The sequence below is a fragment of the Manis javanica genome, chromosome 13, assembly GCF_040802235.1.
Source record: "Manis javanica isolate MJ-LG chromosome 13, MJ_LKY, whole genome shotgun sequence".
Lineage (NCBI taxonomy): Eukaryota > Metazoa > Chordata > Mammalia > Pholidota > Manidae > Manis > Manis javanica.
In genome coordinates, this window is record NC_133168.1 from 39,518,786 (window position 1) to 39,543,441 (window position 24,656).

The following is a 24,656-nucleotide window of genomic DNA, read 5'->3' on the forward strand; positions in this document are numbered from 1 at the left end:
GGACACCATGCTAAAGTAAGTGTGCACAACTGACTAGTCGAGAAACACTCTGCCTCCTCCTGTACCCCTAAGACTGTTACCGACACAGTTTCACGTGTTGCTCGCATTACCACAGAGATGGAGAAAGTGCAAAAGTAGAGCAGTCACTAAGATGGCAGGGAGCCAAAAACAATAGGTTCCAACAAAAAAGGTTTAAAAGAATTCAGGTCTTTTGTTCTAGAAGAGAAGATGAAGGGAAGATTTAAGGAATCTTTGCTCTTGTTTCAAGATAAGAAAGATGCCTTGCATAAAATTTCACATTTTTAACTCTTTAGAGGGAAGATTCTATTTGTTTAAATTTATCCTTTCCCTTAAATAGTGAAAGTGAGTTTAACAAAAGTTTGTTGTGTATGTATCAAACCCTAGGCTTACTGGTGAAATTTAATGCTTGGAGGTATATAGAATTCAACCAGACCCATCAAAAACATTTTTAAGAACCTAGAAATGCTTAATGATCAATATAGTTCAAACAGGGAAAAATGGTGCTAGTCTATGATGGCAGTAAAATAGTAGGACACTTTTCTCTTTCCTGTGTTTCTACCAGGTATCCGGAAATTTAAAAGCATAAAATTATTTATTTTAGTCCCAATAGTCCCAAACTATTTCAAAAGGAAATTTAAATTACAGAATTGGATATATGTGCCGGACTAGATTAAGTCAAATTAATGAAACTTTAGGAATAAACATAGATTTGGAACTTCTTTGTAGATTACAGAGAATTGTAGAACCATAATGCAAAATTATTATTAGCTTGTCTGGCTGCCTGCAGCTTGTATACTCATAATTCCTCTTGCTTCCTATCTCTTCCCATTTTCACTCTTTTCCTGTGGGAGTGACATAGTAATCAATATATTTTGTAGCACCTTTAGTTTGAAAAGAGACATAGGCTTGACTGTTTTTAAAAAAGCAAATTTGAAAAGCAAATTCAGTATCTTTTTAGATTATTCTATATAGAACTAACACTCTATAATTAAAGTTTTTGAAACTTCTTTTTCAAATAAATTTATGAAACCACCACTCTCTTGATCATAGGCCTCAGAAACCCAGAAACTCATTTCTATAATCTGAAGTTCTTTGAATCTAGCAATTAATTTTGGGTAATAGCACCAAATGTTCTTTTTTTTATATCACTCTTCCACTATAGACTGACACTCTCAGCCATTTTATTGCTTACCTGATCAATATTAAAGATTAATGTCTTTAAGCACTTTCTGACCTATTTCATATTAAAACCAATAACTCACCTAAGAAAAGCTCTTGAACTAATTAACAATCTTTTCAGGCACTCTTCCATAGTTGGCCCACTTTGAAGTGGAGAAAATTCATTCGAATAAAGGAGAATATGCTTCAAGATTATTTAGTCTTGAGTCTATTTAAATCTGCTTAAAAGTAACTTAGAATTTCCCTTGAAACCACTTTAAGAAATATTCTCAAGAGTAATCTAAACAGGATCAAAGTCCACTTAATATAATGAGACAATATGCCCATTATAAACTGCCAAATGGTAAGACACTGGTCTGGGCCTGACAAAGGTAAATGACATTTAGACATTTATTGTTTATGGCAGCAGCCTTTGAAGCAGAATGCAAGACTCTTAATTGGAGTGCAGGAAGACACTATCAAAGCTGCTATTTCTAAATTTTTTATCTAAAAGTAAGAAAAAAGCTTTAATAAATTAAATATTCAGATATACACTGCTCCTCTCCTTTGGCGCTTATATAAAAAGTTCATATAAAAGATCTATTGAGATTCTTGTAGAGATTACACAATGATAGGTTAGCAGCAGAGCCCTCACTTGTTCTATAGCTTAGAGTGACTTTCCATGTACTGTGGTTTACAGGCTATAGCATGTCACTGATGTGGCTAATTTTAAAATCCAAGGCCTTTACACAGTAGACTATTACAATATTACATTGCATGTAAAAAGATGGAAAATGATCATGAAAATATTTTATACCAGAGATCTTCTGATTGTCTTGAGGCAAAGTATTTAACCAAGAGTTGGCATTTCACAAAAAGAAATGTGTACCTATTTGCTGATGTTTTCTGGGACGAGTGATTGTCAGTAGTACGCTACTTACTAGATAGTAATAATAGTAATAGTGGAGGAGGAGGAGGGGGAGAAAAGTAGGAAGAAAACAGCACACTTAACCTACCACTTGAAGATAAAAGTGATAATTTAACATGAATAAAAATATCTAAATTTGGAAGAAACTCTAAGGAAAGACCATTTTGAAAAAGTGAAAGTGGCTCACCTTTAAAACTCATATTTGTATCAAATTGAGAATGAAATTTTCTGTCCTGCTTTAAAATCTCCCAAAGAAAGAGTTTCAGAGGCTTTTCTATCTTTCTGTTAGTTTGTAAGAACAAATGGTGATATCAGGAAAGACTGATAATTTCTAGCAGAAATTTTAAGAATATACTTTACATAACTAAAGGATGGGATTTAAAACAAACATCAAGTTTTAGGAAGGTGAGCCAATATATACTTCTCTCATTGACACAATTTGGTGTCTTTTCTATCTGGACAGAGTTAAAACCATGTTTTGAAATACAATACAGAACAAGACCTTTGAATCAATCACTGTATCACAAGCATTAAACTGAAGTTAAAAAGAAAACATCATCCTGCTTTTACCAAATATATCATTCACTAATGATTCACTCTTAATAAAATACTTTATTTCCTTAATAAAACATCTTACCCTTTTACAATTTTATTTTTTGAGTCTTTTAAAATGAATATGACACACTAACATAGTGGCTATGACAAATATGAATAAGTATTATGTATAACACAGTATATATAATTTACAAATAAAAGTACATGTTCTGGGATGAGTGCTCAAAAATATTTTACTGGTAAGAGAGCAAAAATGTTTAGAAACTATGGGCTTATGGTCCTGATATAATTGTCAGGTGTGAATCCCATCATGTAACTAGCTACAGTATTACACCTAGATAAATGGCAGAAAGTGCTGCATTTATACAGTGTTAATATTCATTTCTCCTGTTAAATCAAGAACCACAATTTTAATATCTCACAATTAATGAAATCACAATTTTAGCCCTTATTTTAGTGTATTCCAATAATTTAAAAATAACCCTTGCTCAGTGGGGCAGTCGTACCCTTTGTTGTCCCATATGATGACATTACTATGTGGGCTCCATAATGCTTCCCTTGTTTGAGGAAGACTTTGAGTTATAAACTGAACACATGGCAGGCTTGTTAGAATTATGGATGTGTGTGCACATTTTACACATACACACACACACACATGCATGCATACATACACACGTTTTTTTAGTTGAAAAGTGATACTAATTGCTATGACCTAACTTAAATATCAGTGGAATAAACTGCTGTCATGATGATTTCACGTTCTTGAAATTCAATAAGATCCTGAGGTTCTAGAAGAACCTCACCTTCTCCAATTTCTAGGTGCTGTCATAAATATTATCCCTGTAAAACTGATACTGTTTATTAATCCACTTTAACAAATGAAAAAATCAAAGATTAGAAAAAGAAGATGTGTAACATTATTTTTAATAGAGTTTATATTCAGTAAAATGCAGCATATTAAACATATAGTTTGAATGTTTTGAGAAAACTATGTATTTGTTACTGTACTCTTAAGTAGCATAAGCAGGATTTGCATTCCCGGTCATACTGCTGCCATTTTCTTAAACACAATCAGCGAGGTTATAGGAATTGGCACTGTCACATACTCAAAAGTTATGGCAAGTCTGCAATTCATAATTCATTCATTTTCCAAAGACCATTTGCAGAGTACAAACCAGGTATAAAAAGGCACTCTGCTGACAGTTCTTTGGGACAGAGTGGCACAGGACATTCTATAGCTCTCTCAGGAACAGGACACTATAGTTCTCTGAGACAGAGAAGGGCACTGGCATAGAAAAGCAGAGGTGAGAGAACACAGGACTATGAAATAGTTTTGTCCAAGGCCTATAGAAGAGCTCTTATAAAATCATATGCTTTAAGGGCTTAGCAAGTAGATTAACTGACTTTGAAATAAATGTAACCATATTTAAAAAATAGACACACAAAAAATCCAAGATATTTGTACAATGTATTCACATACAACTATTAGAAATGATAGCCACCTTTAAATGGTTTTATGTAACTTTTATTGTACTTCCGGCGGGTAGAGTACATTTATGCTTAAATTTTGGAAATTTGCTCACTAACAGAACATTATAGTAATTGCACTGGGTCTGTTTATTAATTTATCACAATTAAGTCAATAAGAGCTTTACTAATGTCCTATTACTTGATTAATTTTGAAAGTGATTATCTTAAGAACTTGACTTAATTGGAAGCCTCTCAATTTACAAGGTACATTAAACTCTCAGTAGCATCTTAAGATTATTCAACATATGCAGGTCAATTACCAGTAATCACTGTTTTGTACAAATGTTCCATAAAGACTATAGCATGACATGACAAAGAGGGAAAGCTAGATTTAATTAATAACACAAACCTCCAGTTGACATTTCCAGGATAAAAGGGTAACATGAGCATTCATATAGTCCTCCTGAAACTGGGTCTGTTACTAAAAATCAAATAAAGGAAAGCTAGCACTTTCCCCCTTACACTTGAAGATAATTCTTCATGATTGTTAAATCACCAAATTGTACTGCCTGTACTCATGTCCAGCTGCACATTAATTTCCAGATTAGTAAATAAATTATGATTAATACTTATTATTGCTCCATCACTTTTCTTTTTCCAGTTAATAAAAGGGACTGAAATCAATTATTATTCATCCCATTTTTCAGAACAGATCAACTACAACTATTACTGCATAAGCAGGAAACATGGAGTAGTTAATGTACTCACTGAGATTGTGAGGCCTTTAAAAATTATTGCCTGTAGTATAAATATTTTATATTGACCTTCTAATTCCCACTAAAAGATTCAATGTAGTTAGTTGAATATTCACAATGATTAACAGTTTTAAGGGCTGAGACAGTGCTTTGATACCTAGGCTGATTTCCAAACACCTATTCAAATGATTTCATAAATTTTTAAATTAAACCTTATTAATTAATATTTGAAAGGTTTGCCCCACACTAACAACATGAGCCTGCTCTTGAGATTAACCACAGGAAAAGTGATTGCTGCTTTATTTAAGACCTGGGATAGCAAGCTTCTTGAAGAGATTATTCCAATGCTGACCTGTAAAAGCATGGTATGAATTATGTGTTCTGACTTGCTCCTAATCTAAGTTCTGTACACAGTATACTCTTCAAATTGCTAAGGCTGATTCGCCACCAATTGTGTGGATACAGTGAACAAAGCTGAGTTTGTAAAGCACAGTTTTCTGCATCTGAACAACTTGAGATGAAAGCTACTTTGAGTTTTTTGCCTTCAAATAACTATAATTGACCTGAAAATTTTCCTGGAGAGTTAACTGCTTAAACAGTGGGGTTGCTGTGGGGGGAAGTAGTGGTCATGTTTAACAATCCAGTCCCATGGGTTTTGTACAAAGGATCTATCTGCCAAAAACTGCAGAGTGTTTAAGGTCCCCTCACTGACTTCCCACGTATCACAAGTGGTTTTCTAAGGGACTTAAACAATCCTCTTTGGATAACTGCCTACATGTCACCTTTGACAGATTTCTGCACTTTCATTACTCATATGCTATAATTTAGCATTAAATACAAGTACTTAGGGAAATGCAGAAAAAAAACATTTACTCCATTCACACATCCATTTTCTGTCATTGCCCTACCGGAAGGACAGCAGAAATGGTCTGTGGCAAATGGGAATTCATTGGAGAAGAAGGGAGGGGTAGTGTGGGGAAGTGACAAAGACAGAACTTATGTTCAAAGACAGATACGATCTGCTCCTTCTTCCAGGGAATAAGACACTGGAAACCCCATTTCCCTGGGTATTACTTCAGTTTTGACCAGAGGAGTGGAAAGAAAGGCAACAAACAGTTCAGGCACCCCAGTCTCTTGAAATTCCTACTGCCTCATACTGCATGACTAAGGGATAGCAAACGCCCTGGGCTCAGAACTGCTTGTCCCTCAAGTTTTGATAAAGGAGGCTGTACACAAAATACATGTAAATTAACTTCGCCATCCTTATTGTCCACTTACAATAAATAAATGCCTTTAGTTTGCTCAAGCTACTGAGTGCCTGCAATATGAAGAAGTGATCTGAAACTTGGTGAGAGAATTAAATGATCCAGGAGATGCTTAGGTTCCCTCCCTCCTCTGGTGGGAGGATAAAGGCAGCCTTCTTTCTTTGGTCCTGGAATGTCGTTCCACAAGAATGGCTCCATGGAAATGGCTCTCTTTTTAAGTTACCCTTAAATCCTTACTTAAAATGCCTTTTTTCTCCCTCTATGCTAAAATGGACCCATGTTTGCTTTCTAGTCTTAAAATATTAAACAAATAGTACTGCAAGGGAAAAAAGGACATGTAAACTCTTCTTGGGTAATTAAGGTTTGGAACTAGCTGCTTTCCAGAAGAAGCAACAAATTGCTCAAAGTTAAGTGAAAATATTGGATGATTATTAACAAAGGTAGATTGATAGAAATAGATTCCCCCCAACCATATCCCACTCATGTCTTCCTGCAGGATGTTGAGAGTTTGCTGCATCCCCAAAGCAGTTCTGAGATTAAAGAATCTAAACAGCTCTAATGGTTCATTTCTTATATTACAATGGTTCTCAAAGTGTGATCCTTGGACCAGAAGCAGCAGCCTCTGCATCAGCTGGGATTTCAGTTAGAACTGCAAATTATCAAGCCTTACCCAAAACTGCCTAGTCAGAAACTATGGGTGGGGCCCAGCAATATGTGTTTTAACAAGCCCTCCAGACAATTCTTTAATATTCTAAAGTTTGAGAATCACTGGTCTGTTAAAGCTGGGTATTTTCAAACCAATTTTCTAATATTTCTATATTTCAAAAACTAAATTGACCATCAATGGGCAGAGAAATGTTTTCAAAGGTAACTGAGGAGAGAACTACAGGTGTACTCAGGATGTAAATACTAGTTCAAAGCAGTGATTCTCAACTCTAGCTGAATACGGAAGTGGTTGAGGAGGCTTAAAAAATGCTAAGACCCATTCCAAAATCAAACTGAAACCCATTAGGGGGTGGAGAGGCAGCAATAATATGTGTTCTAAAATGCCCCAGTTATTCTAAAGCACTGGGAAGGTTGAGAACCACTGATAGAAAGTAAACACAGCAGTCAGACCCTTACAGAAGTAGGATAGCCTAAGAACTAGGAAAGGGGGCTACAGCAGGAATATACACACCTTTTCATAAAGTAGGTTTGTGCTACATGAATTAAGCACTAGTGAGTATGCAAGACTTGGTAAAAATATCACGTCTTCTTAAATTTTATGGATTGAACGGTGCTTATTTCCAGGAGAAATAATTTACCAATAAATTCAATTTTAGAGAAGAAATTGAGTTTTGACATATGCTAATTCCAAAATAATTAAAAAATTTAAAGCTAATAATTGAGCATGGAGCCACCACAATCCTACATGGACTCATGGAGGCATTTGTCCACATCTTTCTTCCTGACCTATGGAAGCGGGACTTGAGTTTGAGGATGGGTTAGAAACACTGAGTCTTTTAAAAACTGAAGATTACTGTAAAAAGGCAAGAGAACTAAGTTAGTGTTAGCTGTATACTATTTTATCATATGCTATCCAATACTTATACTATGTTATAGTGACAATTGAGAGTAAGGCTATAATTAATTAATTATTTATTTCATAGTACTTCACAATGATTAATCTTCTTTTACATATTAATTTATAGATTTCCACTAAAATTTTATGAGGTCATCAGGATAGATCCTATTATTGTTCTTATTTTAGTTTTACTTATAAGAAGACAAACTCAATTATCCAAGGCCAAGAGCTATACTGAAATGTTAATAAACAGCAGCTTTAACTATGGTAAAAATATTCTAATGTCTGATATTAGTAGCTTTGTGTATATCAGTATATAAGACCTTAAAGTATGGTTATTACAAATTTCAAGAGTATAGATGATGGCCAAAAGAACTAAATGGCCAAGAGAAACCCAACAGAACAAAATATCTAACCAGAAGAATAAAAACATAAATCAGGTTAGCTTAAAATAACTGCAAAACTGCAACTTCTTTTTTCTTTTCTAGGAAAGAACTTTTTAAAAAAAAGTTTTTCTAGGACTCTTCTTTGAATTGTTAACAGACCCATAAAACAAATAAAAGAAGCTGTCAGAGGCAGCTCTGATTTTATACTCAGGCTGTCACTGCTATAGAACATTTTTTAGGATAACTAAGCTGTAATTTTTCTTTAGAATATTAGCAAATCATTAAATAAATTTGATCTGCTCATGTTCAGAAAATTTGTTTCTTGATATTTTTATATTATTCTTACAGTGTTAAAAGTATGAAACTGTATTCTGCTTCACTTTAAAACATAATACACTTCTTTTAAATCTGAAACCAGGTACTCTAAAAAATGGTTAGCAAATTTAATAATGCAGAATTTTTTATTTCAAATATCAAGTAAAAACAAAGGGATATAGATAGAAGATAGTTTAAAAAAATATTTAATTTAATTGGGCTGTCTTTCATAGTTTGTGTCTATTAAAACTAACCAACTATAATATTGGTACTGAAGCATTTTATACCACCAAAGTACTAAGAAACCCAAAGAAGGGGCTATTGCCGTTTGTCACAATATACATACTACATGCTTCACTCAGGATAATCTACTAGCATTAGAAAACAGTAAGCTATGTACTGTTCTTAATTAAGGCCCTATTTCAGTTAAAGTAAAGCAATTTGCAGTTTAATTATAATAATATAAACTGCAATGTAACTAATGACAAAGTATGCCTTCGTGTTGGATAATTAGAGGAAGTCAGTAAATAAAGCTTTATAAAACAAGAAATAAAAACAGGTGAGAGACTTGTGCCTGATTCATCACCTTGCTGACTAATGAGAGCTGGAATGGAGATGAGTCATTTCCCAGCACTTGCCTTATGCAGAACAAAAGCACATGTTATGGACAAGTCTGCTAACCTAATATAACCACCATGGAAGTGTCAGTTGAGAAAAATCCACAAAGAGAAACAAGTGGTGAAACAGCATATAGGTAAAACTAATTCATTTATCAAGAAAGACAAAATTATTATTAGGAATGCCTCGACTGTATGCCCAGTGATAGAAATGAATAATGGGAACATTAATTATATTATTTTAAATTAAGAAAACCAAAAATCCAATAAGTTTATTCTCCCTAGGCTTGAATTATACCTAGAAATATGGAAATGGTGAAATTCTTGATTTTACAAACCATAGAGGTGATTTTTCTTTAGGTTGGAGGAAAAAATGCATAGGGCCTTCTGAATCAATGATAACAAAATCAGACATCAAATTTTGACATTTTCATATTAAAGAAATTGAGTTCTACCAAAATCTAATCTGTCAAAAAGGCAATGCTTTCCCTTTAGCAGAGGTATTATATAACTTACGTATTTTCATTCTACTATCGTATTGGTGAGGCAAGCATGTTAGTCTAATCAGGTACTGTGTATAACACCTAGTGTCTGTTCAATCAAGTGATAACTTGTTTTTAAAATCACAATTCTGATTAATTTATAATTTAATATAGCAGTCTTTGAATTTAAGAATTTATTATAGATATAGCAGAGGAGATAATTATATTTTTTTCTGAACAGATTTTTGGGACTGAGTCCCTAGCGTAGAACATGAATAAATTATTTAGGTTCTCTGCTATTTTTAGTTTGCACATATACTGAAATCCAATTTGGCTTATTGGTGTTTTGGCTCCAAATGCATGAACCTCCCCAACTCAAAATACTGCTTGCTTTAAATTCAACCTGGTGAGAACTTATTATCTTCCTTGGCACAGACTATTTTACATTTGTCAATTACATGAGTGAATGTAGGATACAGTAACATATATATATATATATATATATATATTCTGCTTTACCAACCGGGCTATGAGTACACTGTGAGAAAGATCATATTTGGTATCTTTTTAAATAAAGTTAAGATAAGCAGAAAATCTTCCCAGGACCTAGCATAGAACCTTTATTGCAGCAGGGACTAAAACAAATGCTTATTACTATTATTAATATTATTCTTACTAAGAAAAGGTAAAGAAACCAATTATCTTTATGCAATAACCTGAATACTAGAGAAATATAAACAGATAATGCCAATAAGTTCACATTTTTGTTAACATATAGGTGTTGGCAAAGTGCAGCATCCGGAACTCTTTTTCAAAATTGAGAGGGAAGAACAGAATTGTGGTATTACAGACAGCATCATAATTATCACCAAGAGTTTCAAAGCCAGTCAACAGTGACTGTGTAGCTATTCTAAAAAGTATCCTCCAGCACTTTTTTCTCTTGGGCGTCCTTCTACAGACACACCTTTATTCTGAGAAGGTAATTAAGAAAATAGGATTTTGCCATAGATACTTTTCCCCCTCTGCTTTGAAATTTCTATTGGTGACAGCTTTCAAAAAACTAGAAAGTTTATGCCAGCTATCCGTTATCCCCTGGCCTATACTGTGAAAATACAGAGATTCAGAGGAAACAGGATGACATTAACAGCACACCGTGAAATGTAATTATTGCAGATAGATACAAAATATTGTTTTCTTTCCCTGTAGAGAAATTATTTAAAATGATAAATCAGCTCCACAGCTGGAAGGAGAGTGGATTTGATGAGCATACTTGATTGTGCCAAGGGACAGGAGAAATTTTAGTGGCTTGATAATACTATAAATTTTGCTGTGGCTTATTGCATGAATTTGGTAAAGTTACTGTTTTTTGGTAAGTGGGATTCAAGTGGATAAAAATATATAATAAAAAAATTCATACAGGTTCCCAGGAAGAAACTATAAGTGTTCCTACCAGCATCAAATGGTCTCCTAATTTCCTCTAGTTTAACTTGAAAACATTAGAGAATCACAAGTGAAATGGCACATTATTCTTCACCATACACAATTTTTCCTCTAATCTTTGAAATTAAAACATTCAAATGTAAAATACTGTAAATGCAAAATAACATCTTGTAAAAAAGTTAGATGCCCCAGTTAAGGAATTTTCAAGAGGCACAGATATGAAATGTAGTAGAGTATTTGGCGTTCATAGTTTTTAAAAGTGTTCCTTTATTTACTGAAAAATATGTCCACTGAACAATGAGAATAGCTTAAACAAAAGAAAAATCCTTTTGGCTATTAGAAATAAATACTAAGTAAAGTTAAATATGCTTTAAAATAATCTAACTTTTATGCTTATTTTAAGAGAGGCTACAACTAATAAATAATATCAGCAACTTACAATAATTGATTGAACTTTTGCAAAGATGTAGGTCCACACCTCTATTAGTTTCAGTAGACCTTTATCTAATTTCATTACTTTACAGAAAGCAACAAGAAACTAGCTCCACAGAATCTTAGACTAGAAGTTAGAGTGATCATTTACTCTAGCATTTGAAACTTGAGATCCTTAGGTCCTAGATGGGATCCTATGGTACTGTTAGCTTCCGGAAATTCTGTAAAAATACGTGTACTCAGGAATATGGATTTTAAGAAGAGAGGGCAGTGTTTCACCAGCATTTCAAAGTGAACTGTGAACCTGCAATGGTTCATAAGAGAACTAATTGAAGTAGCCTAGCTTCCAGTTTATAGCTAAGCTTGGAGAGTGAAAATGATTGCTCTAAAGATGCCTGGCATTGCTGTAAAACACTTAGAACCAGGTCTGTGTTTTTCTCAAAGAACCAGCTTTTGGTTTCATTGATTTTTTTCTATTGTTTTATTCTTCCAATTTCATTTATTTCTTCTCTGACCTTTATTATGTCCCTCCTTCTGCTGACTTTGGGCCTCATTTGTTCTTCTTTTTCCAATTTTGATAATTGTGACATTAGACTATTCATTTGGGATTGTTCTTCTTTCTTTATATATGCCTGGATTGCTATATACTTTCCTTTTAAGACTGCTTTTGCTGCATCCCACAGAAGTTGGGGCTTTGTGTTGTTGTTGTCATTTATTTCCATATATTGCTTGGTCTCTATTTTAATTTGGTCATTTATCCATTGATTATTTAGGAGCATGTTGTTAAGCCTCCATGTTGTTTGGGGACTTTTTGCTTTCTTTGTACAATTTAGTTCTAGTTTTATTCCTTTGTGGTCTGGTAGAATTTCAATCTTTTGGAATTTACTGAGGCTCTTTTTGTGGCCTAGTATGTGGCCTATTCTGGAGAATGTTCCATGTGCACTTGAGAAGAATGTGTATCCTGTTGCTTTGGGTGTAGAGTTCTATAGAGGTCTATTAGGTCCATCTGTTCTAGTGTGTTGTTCAGTGCTTCTGTGTCCTTACTTATTTTCTGTCTGGTGGATCTGTCCTTTGGAGTGAGTGGTGTGTTGAAGTCTCCTAAAATGAATGCATTGCATTCTATTTCCTCCTTTAATTCTGTTAGTATTTGTTTCACATATGTTGGTGCTCCTGTATTGGGTGCATATATATTTATAATGGTTATATCCTCTTGTTGGACTGAGCCCTTTATCATTATGTAATGTTCTCACAGGTGTAGATGTAGCCTGGCTGCTGTCCTGTATCTTCTGGTCTCTCTTTTAGGGGTAGTTGTATTTTCAAAAATATATATGGTTTTGGGAGGAGATTTCCGCTGCTCTACTCACACCACCATCTTGGCTGCTTCCAGAACCTGGTCTTTAATAACCAATTAACTCCATGCGCTATTATGCCCCTATTGTTTTTCTCAGAGGGTAGGGGGGTAAATGTGTTAAACACACAAAACATGTTTGTAACCAGATCTTATTTCCAGTAACAGTAGTTTCTAGGTCAAAATACTATATATAAATACAAAGTCTGAAGATAGGGAAAGTAATATAGGTGATCTACATGAGACAAATAAAAAACTGATGGCCCTCACAACAAACTCCATGCTTCCTCAAAGCAAAGCTTCCCACTCCTGCCTGAAGACCCGGCAGTGTATACTATGATCGTCAAGCTGACAGTGAAAGCCATGGAACCTGGACAAGAAAACCGGACCTTGAGATATCATGTCACACAATAGAGAATGACTCAGTGTAACATGGCACAGTGGTGTGGACTCTCCCCATCTCACTGTTCCAACACCCGACTCCCACCCCAAACACATATACAATTTTAGACAGGCACAGGGTTATTTCAAGGTATAGATATAGAACACACAAATGAAGACAATGCATGATATGTAATGGATTTATTAGCCAAATGATTAATTTCCTGATTAATTTGGAAAGAATGTTGCTAAAATAAGTAATTAAGAAGAAACATGTATTAATCCTGCCAAACCAGCCTGTACATCCTCTTGGCATTTCTCAAACAGAAAAGCTGATTAATTTGTACCTATGTGTCAAGGTGTATAGAAATGTCTAAAGACATATTCTAGCTTTGCCATTTATGTACCATATGATGTTGGGCAAATTAATTTCTCTGTGACTCAAGTTCCTTATTAGTAAACTATAGATAATAACACTGCTGACCTTATTGGGTTGTGGGATTAAGTGTGGAATTATGTGTAAAGAACCTAGAACAAAGACTCATTTATTTTATGATGATAAAATAGGTATCATCGTCATCACCACCATCACAAAGAGGTGCATATACAATTAACTACTTATGGGGAAGAAGGATTTAAAAAGGAAGCTTAAGGTAAAATTGCTTATTAACAAAAGGCTCAAGCTATAGTGAAAATCCAAAGTACTCCCTAGGAGAATATCTGTATCTGTTTAGCCTAAGTTTGTCTTGGAGCAACATGTCTATAGACTTGGTATACCAAGGTTCTCCACCCAGATGGGCTGTGAAGGCTGGGCTGATCTGGGCCGATGGAGCAGCTTCTGCCTTACAGCTGTGGGCTGGACAGCCTCAGGTGCTCCAGGTCTCACTTACACCGGCTGCGATAGGAGTTCTCATTAGCCCAAGTGTGCTAGCTCTGCAATCTCTCTGACCAGCAGCCTAACTGAAGTACTCTGAGGAATTGGATTCTTTGGAAATGAAATGCTCTGATGACAATTTTAAAGATAATGGGATGCTCTCAGTATCTATAGCAAGACAGTATCACTGATGCAGCATCACCATGAAATAGTGAAAACCTCACACCATATCAGGCTTGGATGACTCAGCTGGGGTCATGCAGTCTCCTGACTGAGGCCCATCTAAGGCCATGGAACCCTGAAAGACTAATTGCTTCCAACACACAGACAAATGCCAAGACTCCTGACGGTGTCAGTACCAACATCATACAAGTAATTATCCATCCAGTGTCTATTGTTAGACCACGGTCTCAAATACTCCAACTTAAAATACGTTGTTGAAAATGAAGAGCTTTACCTTTTTATATTCAGCAATGCCCAAGGTATTCCAGAGGGAGTATGAAATGCAGGTAGCAATTTTACCCCAAGTTCCACTGCTTTCTTTCGAAATATCTGAAAAGTTAAACAGTTAAGTAAGCTACTGTTGTAAGCAAAACAAAAAGTACTATACCACTATCTCACATTCAGCACTTTCGTACTTTAAAATTTTCTTTATATGGGAATAGAAAAGTTTCTCAATTTAATAGAATTACCCAGTAAAGTAAGAATGGCCCAGGGGCTAATGTGCTGTGGGGAATTTATTACAAATCTTGGTTGCACATTAGAATCATGTGGGGAGATTTGAGTAATACTGATGTATCAGTCATACTCCTAGGATTCTAATTTCTATGGTTTGGGGAACAGATTTTTTAAAAGCACCACAGGTGATATCGGGTAGTTCTAATGTGCAAGCCTGGGGGAGAACCACTGCTGTAAGATAAGTCCTGGACTGAACATCAGGAGATCTGGCCCTATTCCAGTTTCACTTATTTCGTAGGGTACAGAGAAAAAAGTTTTAAAAAGATACATTATTACAAGTAATCAATATATTATCAGTCCTTTGCAGTTTTAACTTCCTCTGATGTTAAGTGTAGAAGAGATGTAAGATACAAAGTTAAATTAGGTACAGATTCTGCCCAGAATTTAGTAAGGGAGGTAATACATGCACATAAATATCTAGAATACAGATAAAATGAGAGCTGGAGATAAAAGTATCTAGGAGTGTAGCTGAGTTCAGTAAGGTTGCATGGAGGAGAAGGCATTTAGAAGGGAACAGTATACAACATACAATATGGGTTAATAACACTGGAGACTGGAGTGAGGAGCATGGAGTAGAGGGGGCTCACTGAAGCCATGAGGGTGAACACAGACGGAGGCAGGTGGGGGCCTGCCAAAGACATGGAGTAAGTCAGCTTGCTGGGGCAAAACAGGGGGGATACTGGCAAATAAGGATGGACATACATAGCATGGACCCAAACCATGGAGGGTTGTAAATATAAGACAAAGCATTTCATTCTTTTACAATGGGAAAAAACTGAAAGTTTTTAAGCTCATTCCACTTGAGCAGATTGTACTTTAGGAAGATTAATTAGATGATGTCCATTCATAGTTTTAGGTCCAAAGAGTTCAGTTGCACTGAAGGAAGGACTGCTACAGCTGTGGCATTAAGCCAGTGCCTCGTCCCTTGTCCTTGCCATACTGTATGACTGAGTGTGGTGGGCTGGGAACTTAACTGTATCCTTCTACCTCTTCCTCAAACAAGGGAGATGTGAGAAAGGCTAGGGGTGCCCTGAAAACCATGGAGAATGGAAGCAAAGTCCTCTTCTAGGCCATGGGGAAGCATTTATTAAAGTCATTGTCCAAGAAGTCCTGTGTTCCTTCCCCAGAGTCCTGTGTCCCATAACTCCTGCTCTGAGATATGAGACTACCCATAGAGAGAAATCTAGGCATTTTGGCTCCCAGACTGAAGATGATCCAATTACCAATATTGACGCTATTTCTGAAACTCTACTCCTTTGGAATCTATCTCTCATTTAGTAATAGATGTTAAGAACGTAAGGTTTTAATGTAAAAATCTAGTTGACAGTCAATTTAGATAAAGTAATGTTCCTGGTACATAAATAAGGTTACAGACATCTGTAGAGCTAAAAAAATCGCCATTTTTTCCATTAATTATTATTTTAGCTCTCTTTTAAAGTGGACAGTTTCCTGTTTCAATTGCTAACAGTGTAAAGAAGGAGAGGAAAAGAAAAAATAGACCAAAAGGTATATTCTTCCTTCTCTTTTTCTCTGCCTTACCCTACAGAATTCCAACTTCTCTTCTGCTACATAGAATCCATTCATTGCCCAGCCATCTGTTGACTTTCTAGTATCTATCCAACTGTTAACTGTTAACTAATTAACTCCTTTTCAAGACACGTAAGATGAAGTTAAAGTAAGTAATTTAAACACCACTATAGATATTAAAACCATATGGCATGGGAGTTGAGGGCACAGGCTTTGAGAACACAATGCCTGTATTTGAATTGCCGCTCCACTTCTTCAAACTGGGGAATCTTGAGCATCTCACTGTGCCTATGCTTCCTCATCTATAAAATGGGGAAAACCAGATAGTGTGCTATTTTAAAGGTTATGGAAAGAAATGAATGCTTTACTATATTAAAGACCTTAGGACACATAGTAATCACTCTAAAAGTTAGCTGTTGCTTTTATGGTGCTAATGATGACGGTGCTTCCCAAAGAACAACCCCCATTTACCTGAAATTCTTTCTTGTCTTGTCTTTGTCTGCTGCTTTTGTATTATCTCCTCCGGCTCCCTACCTGCTCACCCAAGCTCCTCACCCACCTCTCTCTTTCTCTCTGTTGTGTCCCCTCCCCAAATACATACTCTTAATCATAAGCATTCATTCTCAAGAGCTAAGTCCTCAGTTCCTATCACCTCTTTGCATTCCCAAATTCAACTTTCTATTTTAACTCCAGTTCTGTATTTCTACTTGTGTGCGCACCTGACAACCTGGGTGTCTTGTCTTCTGAAACCTAACATGTCCAATATGAAATAATCATTTAACATCCCATGCAAATTTCTCTAGGTGCATCATTGAACTGCTCAATCAGTCCCAGGGAACAAGAGAGAGTAGCATTTTGAATTTTGACCTACAGCTGTTCAGTCATCAAGCATCAATGTTAATTTCCCTGAAATGTCTCATATCATTCCCTTTCCATGATATGAGTATAGTCCATATTTTCATCATCAAGCAGGTCTGTCTACCTAGTCTCCCATTCTTGAATCTCCCTCCTGTCTTCATTAATCCGCATCTATATCATCCAGGTTCTCTTTTTGCCGTACAACTTTCTTGTCGAAGAAATGATAATGATTCCCTCTGTTTTCTAAAACATTAAGCTGAAGCTGCTCTGCTGACTTCTCGGTGACCTCTATGACTCAGACCATCTTCTGTTATTTTGAAGATCACTTTGGCTCCAGCTTGAGTCTCCATGGTCTCAAGCACTCATTCAAATTCAGTCCACTTTAGTTATCTTTTTTTCTTAAATGTTTTCCCCCAACTTTACTGAGATATAATTGATGTACAACATATGTACAACATGGTGATTTGATTATATATATATATGTATGTATCATGAAATGATTACTACAATACAGTCAGGTAACATCTCCATCTTTTTGCATATTTAATTTTTTTCTGACCACCTTAGCATGTTTATTTATAGTTCTCTAAACCTGAAACAACCTTTTCTGCCTCCTGTGGGGCAATCCATATTCACCCACTCTTAAAGGCCCAGGCCAAGTCCCAATTCCAGGCCAAGATCTTTGCCTTCTGTATACTTCTACATTGACAACTGACCTCACGCAATGCAGCATTTGATTACAGAAAGCAAACTACAGAGCTCTAAATGTTTTCTTATGTTACTCTCTTGTATCTCCAAGTAATTTTCTTTACTTTCTGAAAGTGGAGAAAAAGACCTCCATTTCTCCTTTATTACTTAGTATACATATCCAACCCAAATTAAGTCATTTGGTATTTAAATGTGTCACCACAGTATTCCTATGAGCACTGAGTGGGTAGGAAAATATTTACATTCTTGGTTAACAGGTAACAGCAGCCCTTCCCATCACAAAGTTTTTGCCTCCGTGGTTCCCTCTGGCTGCAATCTTCTCCTTTCTCTAGCTCTTTGTATGCCTGATTCATTCTTAATTTCAGGGATCGACCTACATGCCCTCTTTTAAGAGAGGTCTTTCTTAACAACTCCACATAAAGTTAGTCATTCTCATTTATTGTTTATCACATCATCTTGTGTATTTCTATCTCACAATCACATCCTAATTATCTTATTTGCTTCCTTGTTTCTTGTTTGACAATCCCACTAGATGTAAGCTTCATGGATTTTGTCTTGAAAGTTGCTGAGTATATACATACATACACACACACACACACACACACACACACACACACACACCTAGTATCCAGAAAAATCAATGTTCATTTAACAAATGAATGAATCAATCAAATATAAATATACTTGGGGCACTGTGATGAGACTGATATTCTAGTGTTTGCTAAGTGCTCCATTCTATCCCATTAGCTTCTATTGTCTGTAAATAATAATGTCAAATATTCTGGAGTCTCAACCTTAGGCACAATTACAAAATAGTTCTGGATGGAAACATTAATTAACTTATTGATGCTTTAAATGAAACCATATGTGAGCCTGAATCAATTCCAATTCTCAATGTTTGATTTCTTACCTCCTGAGAGATGAAGGGAGGATACTTGGATGAGGAATCCAGATTGTCAGAGAATATTTTTCTACCTAAAATGGTGAGTATGTAATAAAATTCCAAACTAGCTTATAATGTTAATATTGTTAAAAGAATGAAATGTCACAAATCATTCTAAAGGGCATTAAGTTTTAAGTAGCATATCTTGGATAATATGCCGAAAAGCAAATAATCACAGAAAGCACACTAAGTGGTACTTCAGTGCTCTTCCGAATGGGGCACGCAGGATGGAGAGGTACTTACTGGATGCAAGGTCAGTGCTTGGGTTCTGGGATTGTCTCTACTATGGCTTCAGTGGGAGGCCTTGGTTCATCACTCAGTTTTTCTGGCTGGTAATTTCCCCCGTGAAATGGGAGAGCAAGGGCCGGTCATTTCTACTTTTGATGTATCACTGGGAAACAAGTAGTCAGAAGTCTCAAAGCTACTTACTGCTAAAATGCAACTGGCAAGAAAGCAAAACTATCATGATTTTTTATAAAGATAGGAAGTATTAATCTGCTGCCCAATTCTTAGTCAATCTTGGTTTTCAGGGTTTGTTGAAACTTGTATTTGGTAGGGAGAATTTTATAAAATAAAGATAGCAAGATGAAAAATGACAGTTGGTAAAATATAATCCATACTGATACTAAAAGATATTTGCTCTTTGAAAAAAGACCATAAAAATTAAAAAGGGTTTTTAATGCAGCTTGCATCAGTCAGTTGGAGATGAGAAGACATCTTATGAGCCAAAAGAAATCTTCAAAAGATTTTGCATTATAGAGAACTTGATTACATTCATAACAAAAATAAAAACTAATATAATTTAGTAAAAGAAGAGTGGTAAAAATAATATGAAAAAGCTTCTAAAATAATCTTTCAAGCATGTAACTAACAAGTAGGTTTAAACAAAAACTTTCATGGTCTAAAGTTAAGAATTTCAAAATAACCACACCAAAACTGTATCTTTTCATTACACTTAAGTAACATCATTACAGTCTTATTGCTGTTTTTGATCAATGTTAAAAATAACTTCAGATTTTAGAATATATCAAATAAACCATTTATCTTCTGACTTTACTCTTACAGATAGGATTAGACAAGGCTGTACACAAGATGTATGTTTGCAGATCTCTGAAGAACTGCACAAGAATATTTACATGCCAGAGCAAAGAGTTAAGAAGGAAGAAATGAAAAAGAACAAATGGCTCTGGAAAGAACCAGTTTCAGTTCAGACATGCTTTAGTTTGAAATGCACAATCATCATCAAAGTCTTTCTTCAAATGCTCATGCTGAAAACTTCACTGTTCAGAGATCAAACACTAATTTTCCATTAGTACAAGCAGAGTTTACCTATTAGTCATTTTCGCTACATAAACCTTTCAGCACAAGATGCCATAGATATAATAAGTATTTTTGGCTGAAAATAACTGAAATAACCCATATATCATTAGCTGGGTTGATTAACATACATAGTATGGGCCAAATTTAATCACTCAACCAACAAGTACTTATCGAGTGACTCTGGCTTTTCAATGTAGACTGGAAGGGATAGACAAAATAGTTAATCCAGCAGAAATTTAGAGTTGGGACAACAAAAGTCATTTAGTTCTATTTTGGTATACAGATGAGGAAACTGAGGTTCAGAGAGGCCCTATTTGCCTAATTAAATGCTCTCATGTGGGATTGTTTAATGACAGCTAAAGCCAAGTGAATGCCAGCTTCATGCCATCTCAGATACATGCAATTCTTTGGATCTAGAGGAACTCTCCCTTGTGGATCTCTTGAATATGTATATGTGTGCACACATCTTTCACTGCCTCTTTTTTATCTTCACATTCTCTAATTAATCAAACCCCAAACTGAAGTTTTCTAGATTAAAATAGTTATTTGTTCTATTTGTCAAACTGCATTATGAACTTCACTTTTTAATTTATAAATTTAATTAGATGAATGTTTTGCCAATTGTTTTGTTTTCTTCCCTGTAATTCAGTACAATTCAATTTAAGCTTTTAGGCAATCAGATGAAGAGAGTGTTCCTCATTTTCCTGAAAAATTAAAGCACTAAGATCTCCCCAGTGTATTTTTAACAAAAAGGGACATGCACACTAATCAGCCCATAACCATGGATCATAACCAAGAAGAATCAATGTAGTTATACCTTAGACTTAAGTCTCTAGCATACGAAAACACAAAGTTTACATGAAAGAAAAACTTCTGATAAGCATAATTTAAACATCTAGCTGTAAAATGCTCTAATAGGCATCTTAGACTTAGCTAACTTTTTAAAGATATTCTTATGAAAAATAAACAGCTAGTGAAAATTTTTAAAACGTTTACTTTTATACTATCCCCTGGTCAAAATTAATGAATGTTGATAAATGAATTAATAAAACTGCATTCTGACATACTGGTTTTTCCTGAAGGCTCCAATTTTATTCCCTCACTCTTGAGAGAGGGACATTTTATAAAGTTAGAAGAACAAAATGAAAAACTGGAAGAAATCCTGGGAGAATCTCTGGCTGCTGTCCAAGGTAGACATCAAGGTAGACTGGTATTAACGTGGGCAGAAACCAGCGCCACCTCCTCCTCCTCCTGGAACTCGTCCTGCATTTTTCTAGACCATTAAGTCGGAATCAAGGTGCTCTGGTTCTAGATGCCCTCGTTCTAGATGCCCTGAAGAGGCAACCAGAAGCCTGGGTTGTGGTGTAGGGTCTGCTACTCATCAGTTCTTCTGCCAGAATGAAGACAGGTCACTTCACTTGTCTAATTTTCTGGTAAATGAACTGAGGGCACAAGACAAGATACATTCTGAGGCCCTTTCATTTTTTAAGACTTAAGAAGCATTCACTGTGTGTTTCCCAATGTGGGAAGGGCTATGGGAGAGAAACATGGGAGAAAATAAGATCCTTGATCTCAAGGCACTTCAACTAGGAAGGCAAGTCAGCCATATAAAATTCTAAAATGTAAAATATACATGTAACAATATGAATCAACATATAAGTAGAGTATAAATTGAGTGATTATAGGTTGTAATTATGGGAAGGAATAAAAAAGAGAGATTGAGTTAAGTCTTGGGGCAAGGTAAGGTTGGACAGGTGGCACTTAATGTGGGTGCAGGTCTGTGTTTATTTGGGGATGGGTATGTAGATGGTTGGGCACACTCTGGACTGACATAGTGGAGGACAGGAGATAAGCAGAAGGGGAGAGGAAGGAGCCTGACAGAGAGCAGAGTAGAGAGGTAGATTAATAGGATCTAGAAAATATTAAGAAAGAATAGATGAACTAAGACAAGCTAATGACTTTAAATATCAGGGAGAGACATTAAAGGGCTGGTTAAAAGAGCACATCAGTGGGTCAAGAAATCCCAGCACCTGACAGTCTTGGTGCCTCCCATTTACAACTAGAATAAGGATATCTGCATCAGCATCCTGGGAAAGCGGCAAGGAGAAAGGGAGGAGCTCTCAATGGTTATGGAACTCTTCTGAGCCATAAGGGGCAAAGATATGTAAGTAACAACACCAAGAAGCATTATATCGGCTGTCTGATGGAGGAAAGATCTTGAGAAAAAATTAGGGTCCTTTTAAAAAGAACTTTTCAAGAAAGAAGTATATCTTTGTTGTAGTGACAAATGGGGCATAGATGAGGTTTGGAAAAATGAAATTGTACAAGACAGAGAGTTATACACCCCTCTTCTAACATACATTCAATATGGAGATTAAAAATGTACAGAACAGAGGAAGAAAACCAATGGTATACAGGTCTTATGCTTATAATTATTCTTAGGTGTGCCACACATTCTGTTATCGTAGATGCCCTCCCAAGCCCAAGAATAATAAACAGCACAGTTGGCCAAGCCATTACACAGTGCTTAAAGATGGGGTGTTGAGCTGCTCATTCTACTCAACCTAAAAAATTGACATGTCACTAACATGATGTTTTGAAAAATATGCAGGATGTTGTTAATAATATTTAATATTAAGTATGCCACATAGTTTCTAAGCACACATTTCACATCAAAAGGAAAATATCACCTTTTTTAAAACAAATACCTGCTAAAGAGACAGGGTATTATGAAAACACGTACCCTATCTGGCTATGATTTCTAACAGAATTTGTGGGCCCCATCACCTAGAGGCTGCTAATGTGATATAACAGTGTTAAAATAGGGACTGTTCTGTTTACTATTACATTTGTAGGTAAACATCACAAATCATTTGAATTATACAAAATCCAGGCTTGGAAACCTTTGTTTCATAGAAAGATAAGAGGAAAAAAAATGACAGCCTCATCTTTTCAAGTATTCCCTGATATTTTTGAGTTGTATGGCATTCCTATGCTAGAAAATTTTTCCAAATGCTGAATCTCACCTCTAACGAGCACTGAAATATTTATAGTTTAACCTTTTTATCTGTATCAGTTTAAAAAACATGTTTATCTGTTCTTTTGATTTAGTGAAATGTACAGGAATCCTGTCTTGTTGACTCCGAGTCAGCATCACAGGCAGGTGCAGAGCTGGGTGAGGAGAGCTAGTTTCCCACCATCAGCTGACTGAGCTGTGCCATCTTGAGCATTCACTTAATCCCATTCGTGCCTCAGTTTCTAAATATGTGAATAGGGAATCCTCCCAAATCATAAGATGATTAAATGTGATTAAATGCACAAGTGTTTTTTAAAGAGCAGTAACAGTTATCATTATCATTGTTCTTCACTATCAGATACTGGTTCCATCAGGATTAATTGAAGGATATTAGGCTTTCTGTTCACACACTAAATGGTCCAAAAACTGCTGAGCTTTTATGTCGGCTTTCTACACTCCTACTGTTTCCTCCTGTTAGTAGCTATCAGTTCATTACAATGAAGACTTCTCACTGTTGTAGTGTATTTGCTCTCCTAAATTGCTGACTAGTGTTGTAAACAGTTGTCTGTACCAGGGCCAAAGGATAAGTCAAGTGTCTCTTCTGTGTCTTACAGCAAAGGGCATGAACTTTCAAAATGTGCCTGTTTTTGTAAGAGAGATGACTGGTTTTAAACTATTAACTCTGTAGGTAAGAAAAAGCAAGGAATTAATATATCATTTAGCAGTAATAGTTTGCAATTTGTAAAGTAAACTAATACCTGTACCTGCACAGGTTTTGTTTTTTAAAAAAATGTAAAATGTAAGCTACTCTTTTTCATTCTATCTAAACAAATGTAATCCCATTAAATTGTTTGCATATCTAATCCCATTAAATTGCTGGGTTTTGATTTCTGCACAACCCTCCTTTATCACATATTATACACTGATACCTCTAAATAGCCTGTGGGGACAGAGTTCATATTTTAGTGGTTGGATGAACATTTTAACTTATCAAATGGTGCTGCTGCTGGACAGAAACTTCGGCAGCAGTGTTATTTTTGTCTTATGTCTGTGTTCCCCTGAGCAAGCTGACTAACCTCCCTTAGCCTCAGGTTCCCCATTTACAAAATGGGGAAATACACCTTTGCAACTTAGAACTCAGAGAAAGTCCTTTTCTTCCCCTCTTCTTTTTTCCCAATACCAAAATTAAATGTTTATTTTTTCTTATTATACATTTAATATATTCTCATTACTGAAGGAATCATAAAATTAGGCGAAAAATACAGAATCCCATTAATCCTACCCACCCAGATCCAACTATTGTTAACATCTTAAGTGTCTCTCCTTCTAAATGGTATTGACTCGGTTTGTTTGTTTTTTTTAATGGCATCATTACATATATACTATTTTGTAGTATTTTAAATCTATCCCCAGTAACTTAATCTACATTGAATACAACATTCTAAATCAGAGGTCAGCAAACATTTTCTGTAAAGGGTCAGACAGTTAAGTATTTTAGGCTTTGCCAGGCACATACTCTCTATATCTCACAGCTTTTTTTTTGTTTTATAAACCT

The 24,656-nt window shown here is 35.5% G+C and overlaps 1 protein-coding gene across 2 annotated transcripts in view; it reads right to left on the bottom strand.

The window, feature by feature from the left end:
• MAN1A1 (mannosidase alpha class 1A member 1) overlaps positions 1 to 24,656 on the bottom strand; it is a 252,455-nt gene that overhangs the window by 141,085 nt on the left and 86,714 nt on the right. For both annotated transcript variants that reach the window (XM_036993505.2, XM_036993512.2), the window contains exon 5: positions 14,449 to 14,543. In XM_036993505.2, the coding sequence (XP_036849400.1) occupies positions 14,449 to 14,543 (95 nt within the window). The remainder of the gene's footprint in view (positions 1 to 14,448; positions 14,544 to 24,656) is intronic.